A 14,850-nucleotide genomic window follows, 5' to 3' on the forward strand; every position below is an offset into this window, starting at 1 on the left:
ATGGCCTCACCAAACTCCTCCCACGCCCGAGATTTTGCCTCGACAACTGCCACTGCTGCACCCCGCTTGGCTATCTGGTACCTGTCTGCTGCCTCCGAAGACCCACAGACCAGCCACGCCCTTTTCATGGCTTTCTATTAAATAAGTCTTTGAATCACTCTTAGTCTGACCTCTCAGCTGAGAAAGCTCTGCCAGGGTAGAGTCACCTGGAGCCGAGACCCCGACACAACAGCCTTCAGCCTTCATAGAGATGCACAAACCCAGCCACCGCGTTAAGGTGGTGATTCAGCGGATGGGACTCACTCACTCACTCGCTCACTCACTCACTCACTCACTCACTCGCTCACTCACTCACTCACTCACTCACTCACTCACTCGCTCACTCACTCTAGGGCTGGGCAATACATAAAAAATGTGTTATGGAAATGTCTGACTCTTATCGAGATCATTTTGCCATGTCAATAAATGTTATCATTAAAAAAAGAAAATATGTGTGATGGTTAGCAACGTTCATGTCCCTTTAAGAAGCTGTACCGCCTTGAGTCACGTAAAAATGGCCGTGGTTGAGATAAGCCAGTTCCGCGCAGATTACATCACCGGTGATCGGCGCGCAGTGCATGCCGGTTAGATTTGTGTCCAACTTGCTCTTACGCCATGCCTACGTAGGCATCGTGAGATCAAGGCGGCAGCAGATTTTGGAGCAAAATTCTGTAGTTGTTCTCCACCGGCTGCAACACCTTGGGCGTGATGGGAAACGCCTGGCTCTCACCTGATCTAAGATCTGATTGGTTCCCATCTTGATCCAGGTTTAACTACCTGATATGAAGTGGTCGCTGCGTACTCAAAAACTTTTGCTCCCGGGATCCCACAGTTTCATTTTAGCCCGGTCACTAGCGCGTTTTATTGCAATGATCCAATGTTTGCGGTGTTCAGGATCTCGAGGAATTCGGCTCTTCCCTCATCTTGTCCGCGTCTGTTATGGCATCCTGGGGTTTCTAGTTTGGGTTTTCTGAAAATAACAATAGCCTAACTGCAGGCAACTGCCTGCCAAGATGGTGCCAGTTGATTTGAACTGTTGCATGCCGGGAGAAGTGGCGTCAACTCACGGAGCTCTTTGCAGGCCATGTGAGAAATGTGTTTTGTCTTCTTTTGCCACGTTTCCTATGAGCACACTAAAACTACAGCTGATAACCTTTACTTTTTACAACAGTCATGCCTTCATATGCACACGTCTACAACATATGATATCCACAAGCATGTGAGGATGTGTTTCAGTTGCTAACAGGCACCAGAATTAAAATAAAAAATTAAACTATGAACTCTAACGCGATATCTTCACCCATCGTCACCCGCGAGCTACACATGTAGGGAAATCTGTCCGACTTAAACGCCGGCTTTCAGCCCCTCCCCCTGCTGCGTCCGTCTGCTCTCGTCTCTTTTCCAGGCGAGGCGCGGCTCAACTCGAACTCAGCGTAATGCATGTGACACCTTTTGTTTCTGCGCGTGCCTGTAGCTATCGTCCATGTATCGTTATCTAGGTGAAATCCTCTTTATACCGTTATATTGACTTTGGGTGATATCGCCCAGCCCTCACTCACTCACTCACTCACTCACTCACTCACTCACTCACTCACTCACTCACTCACGCATTCACTCACAGCCAGAGACGTGTGGGGGGAACCGGAGCACCCGGAGAAAACCCACGCATACATGAGGGAGAAAATGCTAACTTCACATGGAAAGGATTTGAACCAGTGACCTCGCTGTGAAGCTAAACTTTCTACATCGTCTCCAACATGCAGCCCCGTTTTTTTCCTCTGGCTGTGTGTGTTGGGGGCTCAACCAGTCACATGATCTGTTTATGACGTGGTTTTGTGTTTCCGTCGACACGCCGGAGTCATAAACTTTTTAAAGCGTCTCCACATAGAAACGCTCTTCTGGTGTCTGACTGTCTGTGGACGGTCCTCTTTAGGTGGACAGTCGTCATCATGGAGACTTACAGACCCAACCAGTTCTGACTCGTGACAGATTTCAGTCGGAGGACAAGTGTCTGTGTCCGTCTGACAATCCTGAGGATCTGTCTCCAGACTCTCCACAGGTGTGTGTGGTTCTGGTGAACTCCCTTCAGAAGCAGCCTGGAGCTCAGAGCAGAGACGGTCTTGGAGCTGCAGTCTCAGGGCTTCAAACTCTTCTTCATGCTGCTCATTAATTCTGAGTTTCTCCAGCTGAAGGTTTGTGATTGCCCCATAGAGTCTGGTCTCTGTGTCCTCCATAGTCTGCAACTTGCTCATGAGATCTCCGTTCTTCTTCTGCAGATCTCCAATTTCTTTTTCTAAACTCTGATGAACTGAGTCTTTGTTGTGACTGTTCTGTAGTTCTTGCTCTAACTGCAGGCGCTGCTGGTTTAAACCTTCCTGCAGATTTTCACAGACACTTTCCTTTTTCTGCAGCTCATTCTCTAAAGTCTGCAGTCTGGTCAGTCTGGTTTCTGCGACATCCTGATAATAATCCAGTCCCTGCTCTAACTCATTAATTTCTATCAGTAACTTCTCCTTACTGATGTCTTTTTTCTACTGTTTTTTTCTCTAACTGGACTCTCAGCTGCTTTTCTTTGTTAAAACATTCTTTCAGTTTTACACAGAGAGAAGATTTCTCCTCCAGCTGTGCAGACACCTCATCCAACTGCTTCTTCATGGAGTAAAAATTCTCCATCTTGGTCTTAAGATCTGTGTTTTCTTTATCTAATTCTCCAATTTGCTTCCTGAAGTGCTGATTGTTTAAATCTTTGTAGAAACAGTTCTTCTGTTGGTCTTCTAGCTGGCGCCTGAGGTCGGGCTGGTCCTCTAAACGCTTTTGGAGATCTGCACAGACGCCTTCCTTTATCTGCAGCTGAATTTCTAAAGCCATAATTCTTTTGTGCTGGCTTTCTGCCTCACTTTGATGGAAACCCAGTCTCTCTTCCAGTTTACTGATTTCTTTCTTTAAGTTCTCGTTACTTATGTCTTTCTCCTGAATCTTCTGTCTTTGGTGGGCTCTGATCTGAGATTCCTGTTTTAAACGCTTCTGGAGATCTTCGCATAAATCATCTTTTTCCTTAAGTTGAATATTTAAAGTTCTCACGATTTCTTCATGGGTATCTCTTTTGCTCTGGTAATAATCCAGTCCTTGTTCCAGTTCATTAATTTCTCTCCTGTAAAAAGCACAATCAGACTCGGCCTTAATTCTGTTTTTCTTCTCGTTCCTCAGAGACTCGTTTGCACGGCTCAGATGGTTTTTGAGTTCACGCACCTGCCTTAAAAGTTTTTCCACGTTTTCATGTTTTTCACAAGCAGCTGATTCCTGCTGGACTTTTCCAGATCCAGGAGTTTTTTCTAGTGGTTTCAAATCATGTTCGGAGCTTTCTTGGCCGTCTCCGTCAGAATCAAAATGTATTTTCAGATTGTAATCCACTTCTGGATCTTCGAGGCACATCTCATACCAAGACGGTTTTGTTTTTACTAGAGACGTTGTTTCCAGGCATTTCTGGCTCTTTGTGTAAAATATTCTTGTGTTTGAGAGAGAAAGTCAGAAACGCGATGATTCTCACGAGAGCTCTGTCACACGTGTGTTAACAGTGAGCTGTGGAGTCTACTGCTGACTGACGAGCCTTTGATGACGTCATTTAGAGCATGCAGACGCTGGCAGGGCCCTTTATGTTGTGCTCCTGATCTCCTTTATTCTTCTTCCGTGGACGTTAACGCGTGCACCCTCCCAAGTTATACATCAAAACGAGCGGCTCGGCAGTGGGAGATGTACTCTTTGGTTTTCTAAGCAATCCGTTTTACAATGGCGAAAAGATTTGCAAAAAACGTGTGTGCCACTCAAAATTTGCATTATTATCCATTAAATATGCACATAATTTAATTTATTTGTATTTATTTATGTAGTTATTGACTTATTTTTAAGGAGGATAAAACCACTTGAGATTAAGCATCTCGTTTACAAGTGAGCAGAGGTGGAAACGAATTGAGTACTTTTTTGTGTATTAATACTTTTTAAGTTGTTTTGAAAATCCGTACATTTACTTTTACTAGAGTATGTTTTTTTAAGAATTGTAATTCGCTATTTAAATCATATCCGTAACTGAAATAAGTTGTAGCTTAATGAATTAAAAATATTGCATGAGTGCCGCGTCTAAATGGGGGGGGGGGGGGGGGGGTACCTTAGATAATGAGGACAAACAGACATTTTTACCGCAGTTTTGCTCAAAAACATTAGTTCAGTCGTGTGATCCACTCGCTGTTTACCTCCTCTCTCCCTCCTCTCCTGTGGGTTGGAACCCGCGCCTTAGCGCACCGGTGTGACGTCATCAGAAATCTGCTCGGTTCGGTAACCACTCTCGGTTCCGTATTTGAATTGTGTTTCCCTACCGCTCCGCACAGCAGCGGCAAAATAACGGTTAGCGCTCATAACAAGCGGATTATCAGCGCTTTACTCATAAACAGAAGACCTGCAGGCCTCTGTGAGTTAAACCATCCTGATACTGTTCAGGTGTAAACATTGTGCTCCATCCCTGTTTGAACTCAGAAGATGCTCCTTGATGCCACAGATATGTGAGGATTTAGCTTGTTTCTTTATTTTACTCCAGAATAAGAGATTAAATTATTACAAAAGCAGTTCAATGTGTGTGTGTGGGCGTGTGTGTGTGTGTGTGTGTGTGTGTGTGTGTGTGTGTGTGTGTTACACGGATAGGACTGCATGAGACAGCATGGTTTCATCAAATCCATGCATCTTATATCTTGGCTGAAGTAATGGCTCAGGAAAATAACATATTTCATAAATAATGACGTCTCAGTAGTGTTTATGATAATGTTTTATCTTATATTGTACCTATCTTTGGTCTGGGAGGTGTAACTTATTAATTTAAATTTCATATTTGGAGACCAACCTTCACAGTTTGGAGGCTCACGCTGGTGAGGAGACACCATTAGTTCTAGTAACACCTGGGCTCCCAAGGCCTGTTCTGACAGGATGGACGTTACGGGACCCTTAAGGATTCCAGTTGGATGATTGGAGGATTATTTAGGAGGATTGGAGTGAACAAACTGATTTCAGGGGTGAAGGGTTAAATGAGTGAGTGAACCCACCACCAAGGATGAACTGCTAGCTTTAAAAATCAGCTGCTCTTAATAAGCATGGAGGTCAGAGAGGAGCTCTAGGATGGACATGGATAAAGGAACTGTAATGTAGAGGTAAAGTAGAGCAGGGCCAACGTTAGCAGCTGTCATACGGTCCATCTCAAACGTTTGAATTTCATTTAGCTTGTTATGTTATGTGACAGGTTAGAGCACAGTCTCATGTTAGAGTTTTGTCATGAGAACATACCTTACATGCTGATGGCATCATTTCTCTAAATAAAGAATAATTTTAATCACAATTTTAATCACAATTGAAACGTACAATCGTAGAAAAACCTCGTGCAATCAATGTGCACGTCCTGGTCTCACTGACTGCATAGAACTCCCTCCATCAAATTGTGTTTGTGTGTGTGTGTGTGTGCGCGTGCACGCACACACGACCGTGTTGTGAACCTGCGTTGTGATTTTGCACTAAAATGTAGCCATCCTTACGCTGACAAAGATGTAACTAAGTAACTTTTACTTTGAGTCCTCCTGGTCCCATGTCGCCGGCCCCCTAGGCTTCCCTGGTCCTGCCTCCTGGTCCACTGTCGCCGGCCTCTCGGTGTCTCCTGTTCCCTCCTCGCCCGCCCTTTTTGGGTTGTGTTTTGTTTGTTCCCTCCTCTCCCTCCCTCTGATTTTCTCGTGTCCTGTGTTGTCTTGTCTTGTGCTTGTTGTTGTTTGTTCGTGTTTGGGTGTCTGGTATCTGCCCCTTGAGAGGGGGGGGGGGGGGGGGTACTGTTATGGTCTGCGTCTGTGTCTTCCTTCATGTGTCTCCTGATGTTTCTCCATTCCTCTCTAGATTCCCTTCTGTGTCTCATAGCACCCTCATGTGTCTTTTGTCTGCATCTCAGTTAAAGTGTCTTATGTTGTTACCCTTTTAAGATCATTCCTCCCAGGTCAGCTCCAGCCTCTTTGTCCTCAGCTCTGTGTATGTATGTGTGTGTGTGTGTGTGTGTGTGTGCGCGCGCGTCCTCCCCAACTCAGGGTCAGTGTGTGTGTGTGTGTGTGTGTGTGCGCGCGCGTCCTCCCCAACTCAGGGTAAGTGTGTGTGTGTGTGTGTGTGTGCATGTCCATTCCCCAGTTCAGTGTATGTAGGCAAGGCCGGATTAACCATATGGGCAACTGGGCAATTGCCCAGGGCCCACCAACTCTAAAGTGCCCAGGCCCAGGGCAGCAAGGGCACGAGCAAAATACTGTAACTGCAATCTCCCGCTTTATATTAAACTAGGGTGACCATACGTCCTCTTTTCCCCGGACATGTCAACTTTTCACTCTCTGTCCGGGCGTCGGGGGGTGGGGGGGGGGTGTTCTTGTATTGATGAAAATGTCCGGTTTTTCATCCAGGAGCAGGGATCGAATTATGGGGGAGCCGGAAAAAACGTTTTCTACCTATTTTACATCATTTTTGGACTCTTGAGCAGAGAGCACATATAGCGATGATCTTTGGTGTGCAGCGCTCCAGGCTGCTGCGTCCAGCGCACGGTCCATTCTCAAAGTGGCGCAACAAAGATCTATAACACACGATCGTTCATGTCTACACATGTTCTCTACTTTCTGTCTTATTTGTGCCTGAAGCGCTCTGCTACTGCGGAGCTCATCACCTGCGCTGCGGTGATTTCACCTCACTGACGCAGCATCGAAACGCGCTCTCCGCTTTGCAGTCAGGAGATCCCTTTGATCTGCTCAAAAGTAACTGATGAGGTGAAAAAGTAAGAATCCAGGCAGCAGATTTTCTGGACAGTTTAGAGGAGATGCAGGAAGATGAGACGGACAGGACAGGAAAATAGTTAAATAAAAACAAGAAAACAAAGTAAAATGTAGGTAGATTTATCTCCACTATGCTTTTTTACCTGTATTAAAGCAATAAGTTATACACATGTAATATTTATACATCTGATACAAATAAACATTGTGCTCCATCCCTGTTTGAACTCAGAAGATGCTTCTTGATGCCACAGATATGTGATTATTTAGCTTGTTTCTTTATTTTACTCCAGAATAAGAGATTAAATTATTACAAAAGCAGTTCAATGTGTGTGTGTGTGTGTGTGTGTGTGTGTGTGTGTGTGTGTGTGTGTGTGTGTGTGTGTGTGTTACACGGATAGGACTGCATGAGACAGCATGGTTTCATCAAATCCATGCATCTTATATCTTGGCTGAAGTAATGGCTCAGGAAAATAACATATTTCATAAATAATGACATCTCAGTAGTGTTTATGATAATGTTTTATCTTATATTGTACCTATCTTTGGTCTGGGAGGTGTAACTTATTAATTTAAAGTTCATGTTTGGAGACCAACCTTCACAGTTTGGAGGCTCACGCTGGTGAGGAGACACCATTAGTTCTAGTAACACCTGGGCTCCCAAGGCCTGTTCTGACAGGATGGACGTTACGGGACCCTTAAGGATTCCAGTTGGATGATTGGAGGATTATTTAGGAGGATTGGAGTGAACAAACTGATTTCAGTGGTGAAGGGTTAAATGAGTGAGTGAACCCACCACCAAGGATGAACTGCTAGCTTTAAAAATCAGCTGCTCTAAATAAGCATGAAGGTCAGAGAGGAGCTCTAGGATGGACATGGATAAAGGAACTGTAATGTAGAGGTAAAGTAGGGCAGGGCCAACGTTAGCAGCTGTCATACGGTACATCTCAAACGTTTGAATTTCATTTAGCTTGTTATGTTATGTGACAGGTTAGAGCACAGTCTCATGTTAGAGTTTTGTCATGAGAACATACCTTACATGCTGATGGCATCATTTCTCTAAATAAAGAATAATTTTAATCTCAATTGAAACTTACAACCGTAGAAAAACCTCATCCAATCAATGTGCACGTCCTGGTCTCACTGACTGCATAGAACTCCCTCCATCAAATTGTGTTTGTGTGTGTGTGTGTGTGTGTGTGCGCGCATGTCCATTCCCCAGTTCAGTGTATGTAGGTGTGAGTTTGTGTGTGCCAGTGTGTGTATGTGTGTGTGTGTGTGTGTGTGTGTGTGCGCGCATGTCCATTCCCCAGTTCAGTGTATGTAGGTGTGAGTTTGTGTGTGCCAGTGTGTGTATGTGTGTGTGTGTGTGTGTGTGTGTGTATGCATGTCCATTCCCCAGTTCAGTGTATGTAGGTGTGAGTTTATGTGTGCCAGTGTGTGTATGTGTGAGTCCTTCCCTCAGTCTGTAGGTTTAGTTTTTGTGTTTTAGGTTTATCTGTCCTCCTTTAGTTCTGTTTCCCCCATTTAGATAAATTATTGTCACCTGTCTTCCCTCCAGCCCTCACCCCACACACCTGCTGCCATTTTTCCTAATTACTCCACCCTGTGTATTAAGCCCTGTCTTGTCTCTGTCTTGTGTCGGTCCATTGTGGTATTTCTGTCAAGCCTTCTCTAGTCTCTAGCTTTTTTGAACCCCAGTCTTTTCTAGTCTTCAGTATTTTGTCTCTTGCTTGGAAATTGGATATTTTTGGACTTATTGGCTCCCTGCCTTTGGATTTATTTTTGTTTGTTCTCGGCTCATCCAAATAAAGGATATTTTCTTATTTCAACATCTGCCTCGTGTCATCTTGGGTTCTGCATTTTGGGTCCTACCAACACCGTAACGTGACAACTTAAGTTCCTTACAGAGAAGAATTACTTTTAACGAGACTTATTCATGAGCTTTCTTTTGTGGCAGTCACATAAATAATGTTTAACCTGCAAAACGTCTTTATTTTCATGACCTTGACCTTGAACAAAGGGGTCAACAAGTGCTATAAACCTCTGGGAACTCCTTCAAGACCGTTGGAAAACCATTTCAGGTGACTACCTCTTGAAGCTCATCAAGAGAATGCCAATAGTGTGCAAAGCAGTAATCAGATGAAAGGGTGGCTATTTTGCTGCCACCTGCCTCTTGTTTCCCAATCACCATAGCTCCCGCTCCTCGTGTATTTAAACCCCTTCTGTTCTGTGTTCCTTGTGGTGTCATTGTTTCATTGTCCAGCGTGCGTCCTAATAAACCTGTTAAAGTGCATCCTACTTGTCTGCCTGCTTCCTCCCCGGTCTGGATCCTCGCCTTAGCTCCGCTTCACTCCGCAGCACGTCGTGACAGAAAGGCTGCAGATAGATGAATAGAATAGAAAATCCCTTTACTGTTCCTCAGTGGGGAAAGCTAGACGTCACAGCAGCGATGACACGTATTACAGGAGAAAAAAAGGAGAATAAAAAATGCTGGCCATGCAAGAACTGGGACATTTTCAGCTTCCAAGAATTGTGTCCAGATCCTTGCAACATGGGGCCGTGCATTATCTTGCTGAAACATGAGGTGATGTTCATGGATGAAACAATGGGCCTCAGGATCTCATCACGGTATCTCTGTGCATTCAAAATGCCATCAATAAAATGTACCTGTGTTCTTCGTCCATAACAGATGCCTGCCCATACCATAACCCCACCACCACCATGGGCTGCTCGATCCACAACATTGACATCAGCAAAGCGCTGACCCACACGACGCCACACACGCTGTCTGCCATCTGCCCTGAACAATGTAAACCGAGATTCATCCGTGAAGAGAACACCTCTCCAATGTGCCAGATGCCATCGAATGTGAGCATTTGCCCACTCAAGTCTGTTACGGCGACGAGCTGGAGTCAGGTCAAGACCCCGATGAGGACGACGAGCATGCAGTTGAGCTTCCCTGAGATGGTTTCTGACAGTTTGTGCAGAAATTGTTTGGTTATGCAAACCAATTGTTTCAGCAGCTGTCTGAGTGGCTGGTCTCAGACGATCTTGGAGGTGAACCTGCTGGATGTGGAGGTCCTGTGCTGGTGTGGTTACACATCGTCTGCGGTTGTGAGGCCGGTTGGATGCACTGCCATATTCTCTGAACAAAATAAAATGTTTTGTCTCAAAAAATTGTGTAATGTCTAATGTTTGTAATAGATTCAGTGTGTGATCGATTCGGTGTGTTCCATTTCTCTAATTGTGTTTTCATTTTTGCTCTTCAGCGTTCTTTCCATGATTGCTAGTGTTCAGCCAAAAGCTACTTGTGTTTATTAAGTGAATATATGTGTATGTCATGTGAAAATATGGCTGTGTTTACCAAATGAATACACATGTTCCATTTTGTGAACATGTTACAAGATTTGATGTCAGAGTTGTTTTGCAAAGGGATGCCAGGGTTTAGCAATTTGTGTGTGATGTTTGGGGTTTGGTGTGTGCAGTTTCGAAAGAAACGTACAGTTTTTAAAAACGCGTTTTAGCAATCGAAAAAAACTGTAATCGTGTATTCCAAAAGGAACTTTACTTTGAAAATTTAAACAAATCCTACCTAATGTTCCTTTCTCTTTTCTGTTTTAAGATGATGAAACTAAGCTGCTTTCTGCCATTCTGTTGGGCCTCACAGGCAGTGGAAAAACATCTGGTTTAAATCTAATTCTACACAGAGGAGGGAATCAGTACACAGTTAGTGGGTCCAATCAGGAGCCAGCCCCACCAACAGTGTGCTGTGAGAGAAAGGAGGTGTTTGCAGGAGGGATGAAGCTCGTCTTTATGGACACCCCTGAGCTGTGAGATGAAGATGGGGTTAAGAATGTGGAGCTAGTAAAAGACAGCCTGGCCGTAGCTTTTCCTGGACCCCACGTGTTCCTTTTGGTGCTCCAGGTCGGTCGTTTCACACAAGAAGAAAGTGAGATGCTTGGACATCTGCAAAAAAAAACTTTGGGCGAGAAATGGCAGAGCGCACCGTCATCTTATTTCTTTATTTTGATGGCAGCCAGTGCAGGCCTCTGAGGGTCACAGACTATGTGAGTGATTCTCATTGTACCCTGCAAGATCTCATCCAGGAGTGTGTGAGCCGTTAGTTTGAGTTGAATGTCACAAAGTCTTACAACTTTCTGAGCTATCCTCAGATGAAAGAGCTGATTTCAGGAATCAACAAGCTGGTTGCCTCACATGAGGTTGCTCCTTTTCAGCCAAGAGATTTTCTCTCCAGGAGCTTCAGGAGGGAAGTAAAATTATTGGGGGTTGGGGGGGGGGGGGGGGGGGTCTTTGGAAGGTAAGTATTTAGTAGGAGAGATGAGTAACTTTGCATCTGCATGTTTTGTCTCATCTGTTTTTCTTTAGTGTAAAGCTAACTATGTCTGTTGGCCACATAGTCGCCGTAAATGAGAACAAGTTCTCAATCAACTAATCTGGTTAAATAAAAATAATAAAATGTCAATTTGGATGAAAATATAATATCAGTGAGAAATCTGAAATGAGTTAATTTGAATAAAAATTTGACTTCTTTTATTAATTTGATGTTCTAGTTTATTTAAAAAACTCTAAAAAGAAATTCACTTCATCTCAGACATTGTATATTACATAATTTTGCGTTTCTGCCTTTAAGTTTTTGTTGAAGAATGTACAAGCATTTTTATTGGGGAATGTTTTTCAACCATCTCCAATAAAGGCTGAAACAAATGTGTGGTGGTGTTGAGAGGCTTTTCAAAACAAAGGAATGCTTTGTGTTTTTCTCTTTAGAGCCAAGAAGATGAGGGAAGAACATGGACCAGTCCTGATTTGTTTGTTTTTCTGCATAGCTTGAACAGATGTAATATATGCAGTGCTCCTATGCCTCCCTCAAATCCAGAAACAACTGTAATAAATTTAAACTAACTGACCCAGCGAGGAAAGTTGACCATTGAGCAGGGTTGATAGTTTATCCCTTGGGTCCATGTGGCAGGGGTGAGGAGTGAGCACTACCTCACCCCTGCCACGTGGACCTCAAGGGATAAACCATCAGTCCGGCTCATTGGTCAACTTTCCTCGCGGGGTCCTACCCATAAAGACAGTGGGAGTGTTATAGATGAAGAGCAGAACTTGTAAATTGTTTTTCTTGACAATTTCCACCATAAAAAAGCATTATGTTATGTAGGCAATAAAAATGTTGACTTTTAAAAAATGTTTTATGCTGTTGTACTTTGATGCTGAGTTCGCTAAATAAACAACAAAAGCTTGACATCACTTGTATTTTATTCTTTACTACAAAGTAAAATCTGAATGGAATCTGGTTGTTATGAACAAAATTGCTATCACTCATGCGTTGCAAGAGGAGAAAACCCACAGATAGACTCATGCATATATGGATCTGTAGACTAACATTTGTGGCAGAAACACTGAAAACTGTTGCCAACTGAGATGGTTATTCTTTGATTTAAGTGCTTAGCTCTGGTGCTCCAGTCGTCTGAACCCCCATGGTTCTGTCTATCCACTCGGTGTAGTGGGAGATGATAGTGTAAATTCCAGGCTTTTTAAGTTGGCCACACTTTTTTCCTCCATTGGAAGTGATACCAATTGCAATGTCATTGAAGAGCAGAGGGCCACCAGAATCCCCCTAAAGGCAAACATACAAAAATAAAATAATCTTAAATAAGAGACACAGACCATTGTCTTTGAAGTAAGGGGTCTAAAACTTACATCACAGCTGTCTTCCATCCCATAAGAATGATTGCAGTCATTACGGCATACTTTATGTGCACAAATCATGTTACTGGTAAATTTTCTGCCAAAGTAGTCAACCCGCTTGCATTTGCCAGGATTGATCACCTCAATTTCCACCTCTTTGAGCTTGTCCGGTCTAGACCCCAAGTTGTCCAGTGATCCCCAGCCAGCAGTCTCTACCTTTGAGCCAGGACCGGGATTTGTGCCACCGGCTCGTAGGAACTGCACTGCCTTAACTGCGTCAGAGACATTAAATGGACTGTCCAACTGCAAAAACCACACGATAACTTCAAAAACTTTCTTGGTTTTGTTATTTAAACATGAAACACAATCATCATAACAGAACGGTGAAAAGAAAGGTACAACTTTACCTTAATCAAAGCAATGTCATTATCATAGTTTGATATGCTGAAATCAGGGTGATTGTGTAGCTCCAAAATGTCAAAGGTTTGTTTTGTTTCCTCAGGCTCACTCAAAGAATGGACACCCAGCACTACCTTTCTTCCACTGGGTCTACACAACAAGTGCAAACAATTTTACATCCACAAAATCCCATTTCCCCTACCAATAGTCTAACCATGAACGAACCCCACCAACATGAAACTGTTAAAGAACATTTCACCTTCATGCATTCGCTAGTAGTTAGAAGAATGTTTCCTCACCCGGTAGGCAGGCAGTGTACTGCTGTCATCACCCACTGATCTGCAATCACAAATCCTCCACATTCATGTTTCAGAGTGGCTCCCTCCGGAGCCTGGATGGAGGCCATGTACGGTCGAGAGTGTGGTGCTGCCTCTTTACCTCCAATAATACCCTCTCCTGCAAGAGGTCACCAGTAAGGATTCAAAGCAAAAACGTTAATATAACAGATACAGCAAAGCCAACAAAATATTACTTAAAAGAATTTGTTTGCATACACTCACCCTGTGAAATGAAGGCTGCCAGAAAAAGAGCAGAACCCACAAGCAGCTGCATCATGTTGCTGTTAAAAATCAAAAGGCATGCAGGCTCTTTAAAAGGCTTCCCCCAAAAGGGGGAAACTCATAAATCGAGGAGATGTTGTGCAATGACCCAGGGGGAGGGGCAATGTCTATTGTTCTTGAAATAAAGCAGAAGACCATGAAATGTTTAAATGAACCATATTTCTCCCTATCTGATGGATTTTAAGGGGACATACAACTTTTCTTAAGTTACCGTATAATAGTTCTATGGGCAATACAAACGTGTTTCAGAAGTTCTTTCTCCAAAATCCCCTTCAAAGTGATTTCAGCAGTTTTAATCTCAACAGTTTCAGTCTTAGGTGTGTTCATGCTGTGTCGTGGTTCTAATTCCATGCTGTCGTTCTTTTTAAAACACAGAAACAGTTTCGTTACCTGTTTTGTCGCAATGTTTCGTCTGCAGCTGCAGACTTCCTCAGGCTGACGCTGATGGTGGCGTCACTTCCTACTCCGTTTATCCGCGGGCAGCAGAGGATGTTGTCGCCCTCTGCTGCCCGCTCTCCCCTCTCCGACGATGCAGTTCCATGCGCGGTCCAACGAGTAAACTCCATCGTCCCTGTTCATGGTCCCTCATCCACGTCTCCTTATCTCGATTGCTTCTTTAATCCATCTTTTGTATTTTTGTTGTTCGGTGTTTATGATCCGTGTGCTGTCCCAGTCCATTATATGGTTTTCTCTTATGCAGTGATCTGTTACGGCTGACTTCTTTATTGTACTTTCTGCTTCTTCGTCAGCCTGAGGAAGTCTGCAGCCGCAGACGAAACGTGGCGGGAAAACAGGTAACGAAACTGTTTCAAAAAAGACCGACAGCATGGAGTTTCAGTGTCTTCCAAAATTAGTTGTTTTTGGGCTCTGTCTAAGAAAACTAGCTGAGCTGGCCACACCCACCCATCATCTGCTCAGGGTGCTATAGAGCTCCAGGAGTTGATGCCACTTCTCCCGGCATGCAACAGTTCAAATCGAAACGGCGCCATCTTGGCAGGCAGAAGCCCGCAGCTGGGCTATTTGTTGTTGTCAGAAAACTCAATCAAACGGGAAATGTGGTAGATTCCTAATTCCATGCTGTAGTTCTTTTTTAAAACACAGAGCAGTTTTGTTTACTGTTTTCCCGCTACGTTTCATTTGCGGCTGCAAACTTCCTCAGGCTGACGCTGATGGTGGCGTCACTTCCTTCTCCATTTATACACGGGCAGGAGTAGGAAGTGACGTCACCATCAGCGTCAGCTCTGAGGAAGTTTGCA

At 43.9% G+C, this 14,850-nt stretch overlaps 1 protein-coding gene across 2 annotated transcripts; it reads right to left on the bottom strand.

The window, feature by feature from the left end:
- Positions 1–12,125: 12,125 nt before the first annotated feature.
- On the bottom strand, positions 12,126–13,665 carry cfd (complement factor D (adipsin)). Of its 2 annotated transcripts, XM_015941556.3 has the most exons (6): positions 13,535–13,665; positions 13,274–13,430; positions 12,983–13,124; positions 12,717–12,878; positions 12,588–12,637; positions 12,126–12,504 (listed from the first exon to the last, which is right to left on the bottom strand). In XM_015941556.3, exons 1-6 carry the CDS (start codon positions 13,587–13,589, stop codon positions 12,375–12,377), a joined length of 696 nt encoding a protein of 231 aa, XP_015797042.1. In that variant the 5' UTR covers positions 13,590–13,665; the 3' UTR covers positions 12,126–12,374. The 2 variants fall into 2 exon arrangements, with proteins under 2 accessions (XP_015797042.1, XP_015797041.1); XM_015941555.3 differs by having other exon boundaries at positions 12,588–12,878.
- Between the last annotated feature and the right edge of the window lie 1,185 nt (positions 13,666–14,850).

This window comes from Nothobranchius furzeri, chromosome 18, assembly GCF_043380555.1.
Source record: "Nothobranchius furzeri strain GRZ-AD chromosome 18, NfurGRZ-RIMD1, whole genome shotgun sequence".
Classification (NCBI taxonomy): domain Eukaryota; kingdom Metazoa; phylum Chordata; class Actinopteri; order Cyprinodontiformes; family Nothobranchiidae; genus Nothobranchius; species Nothobranchius furzeri.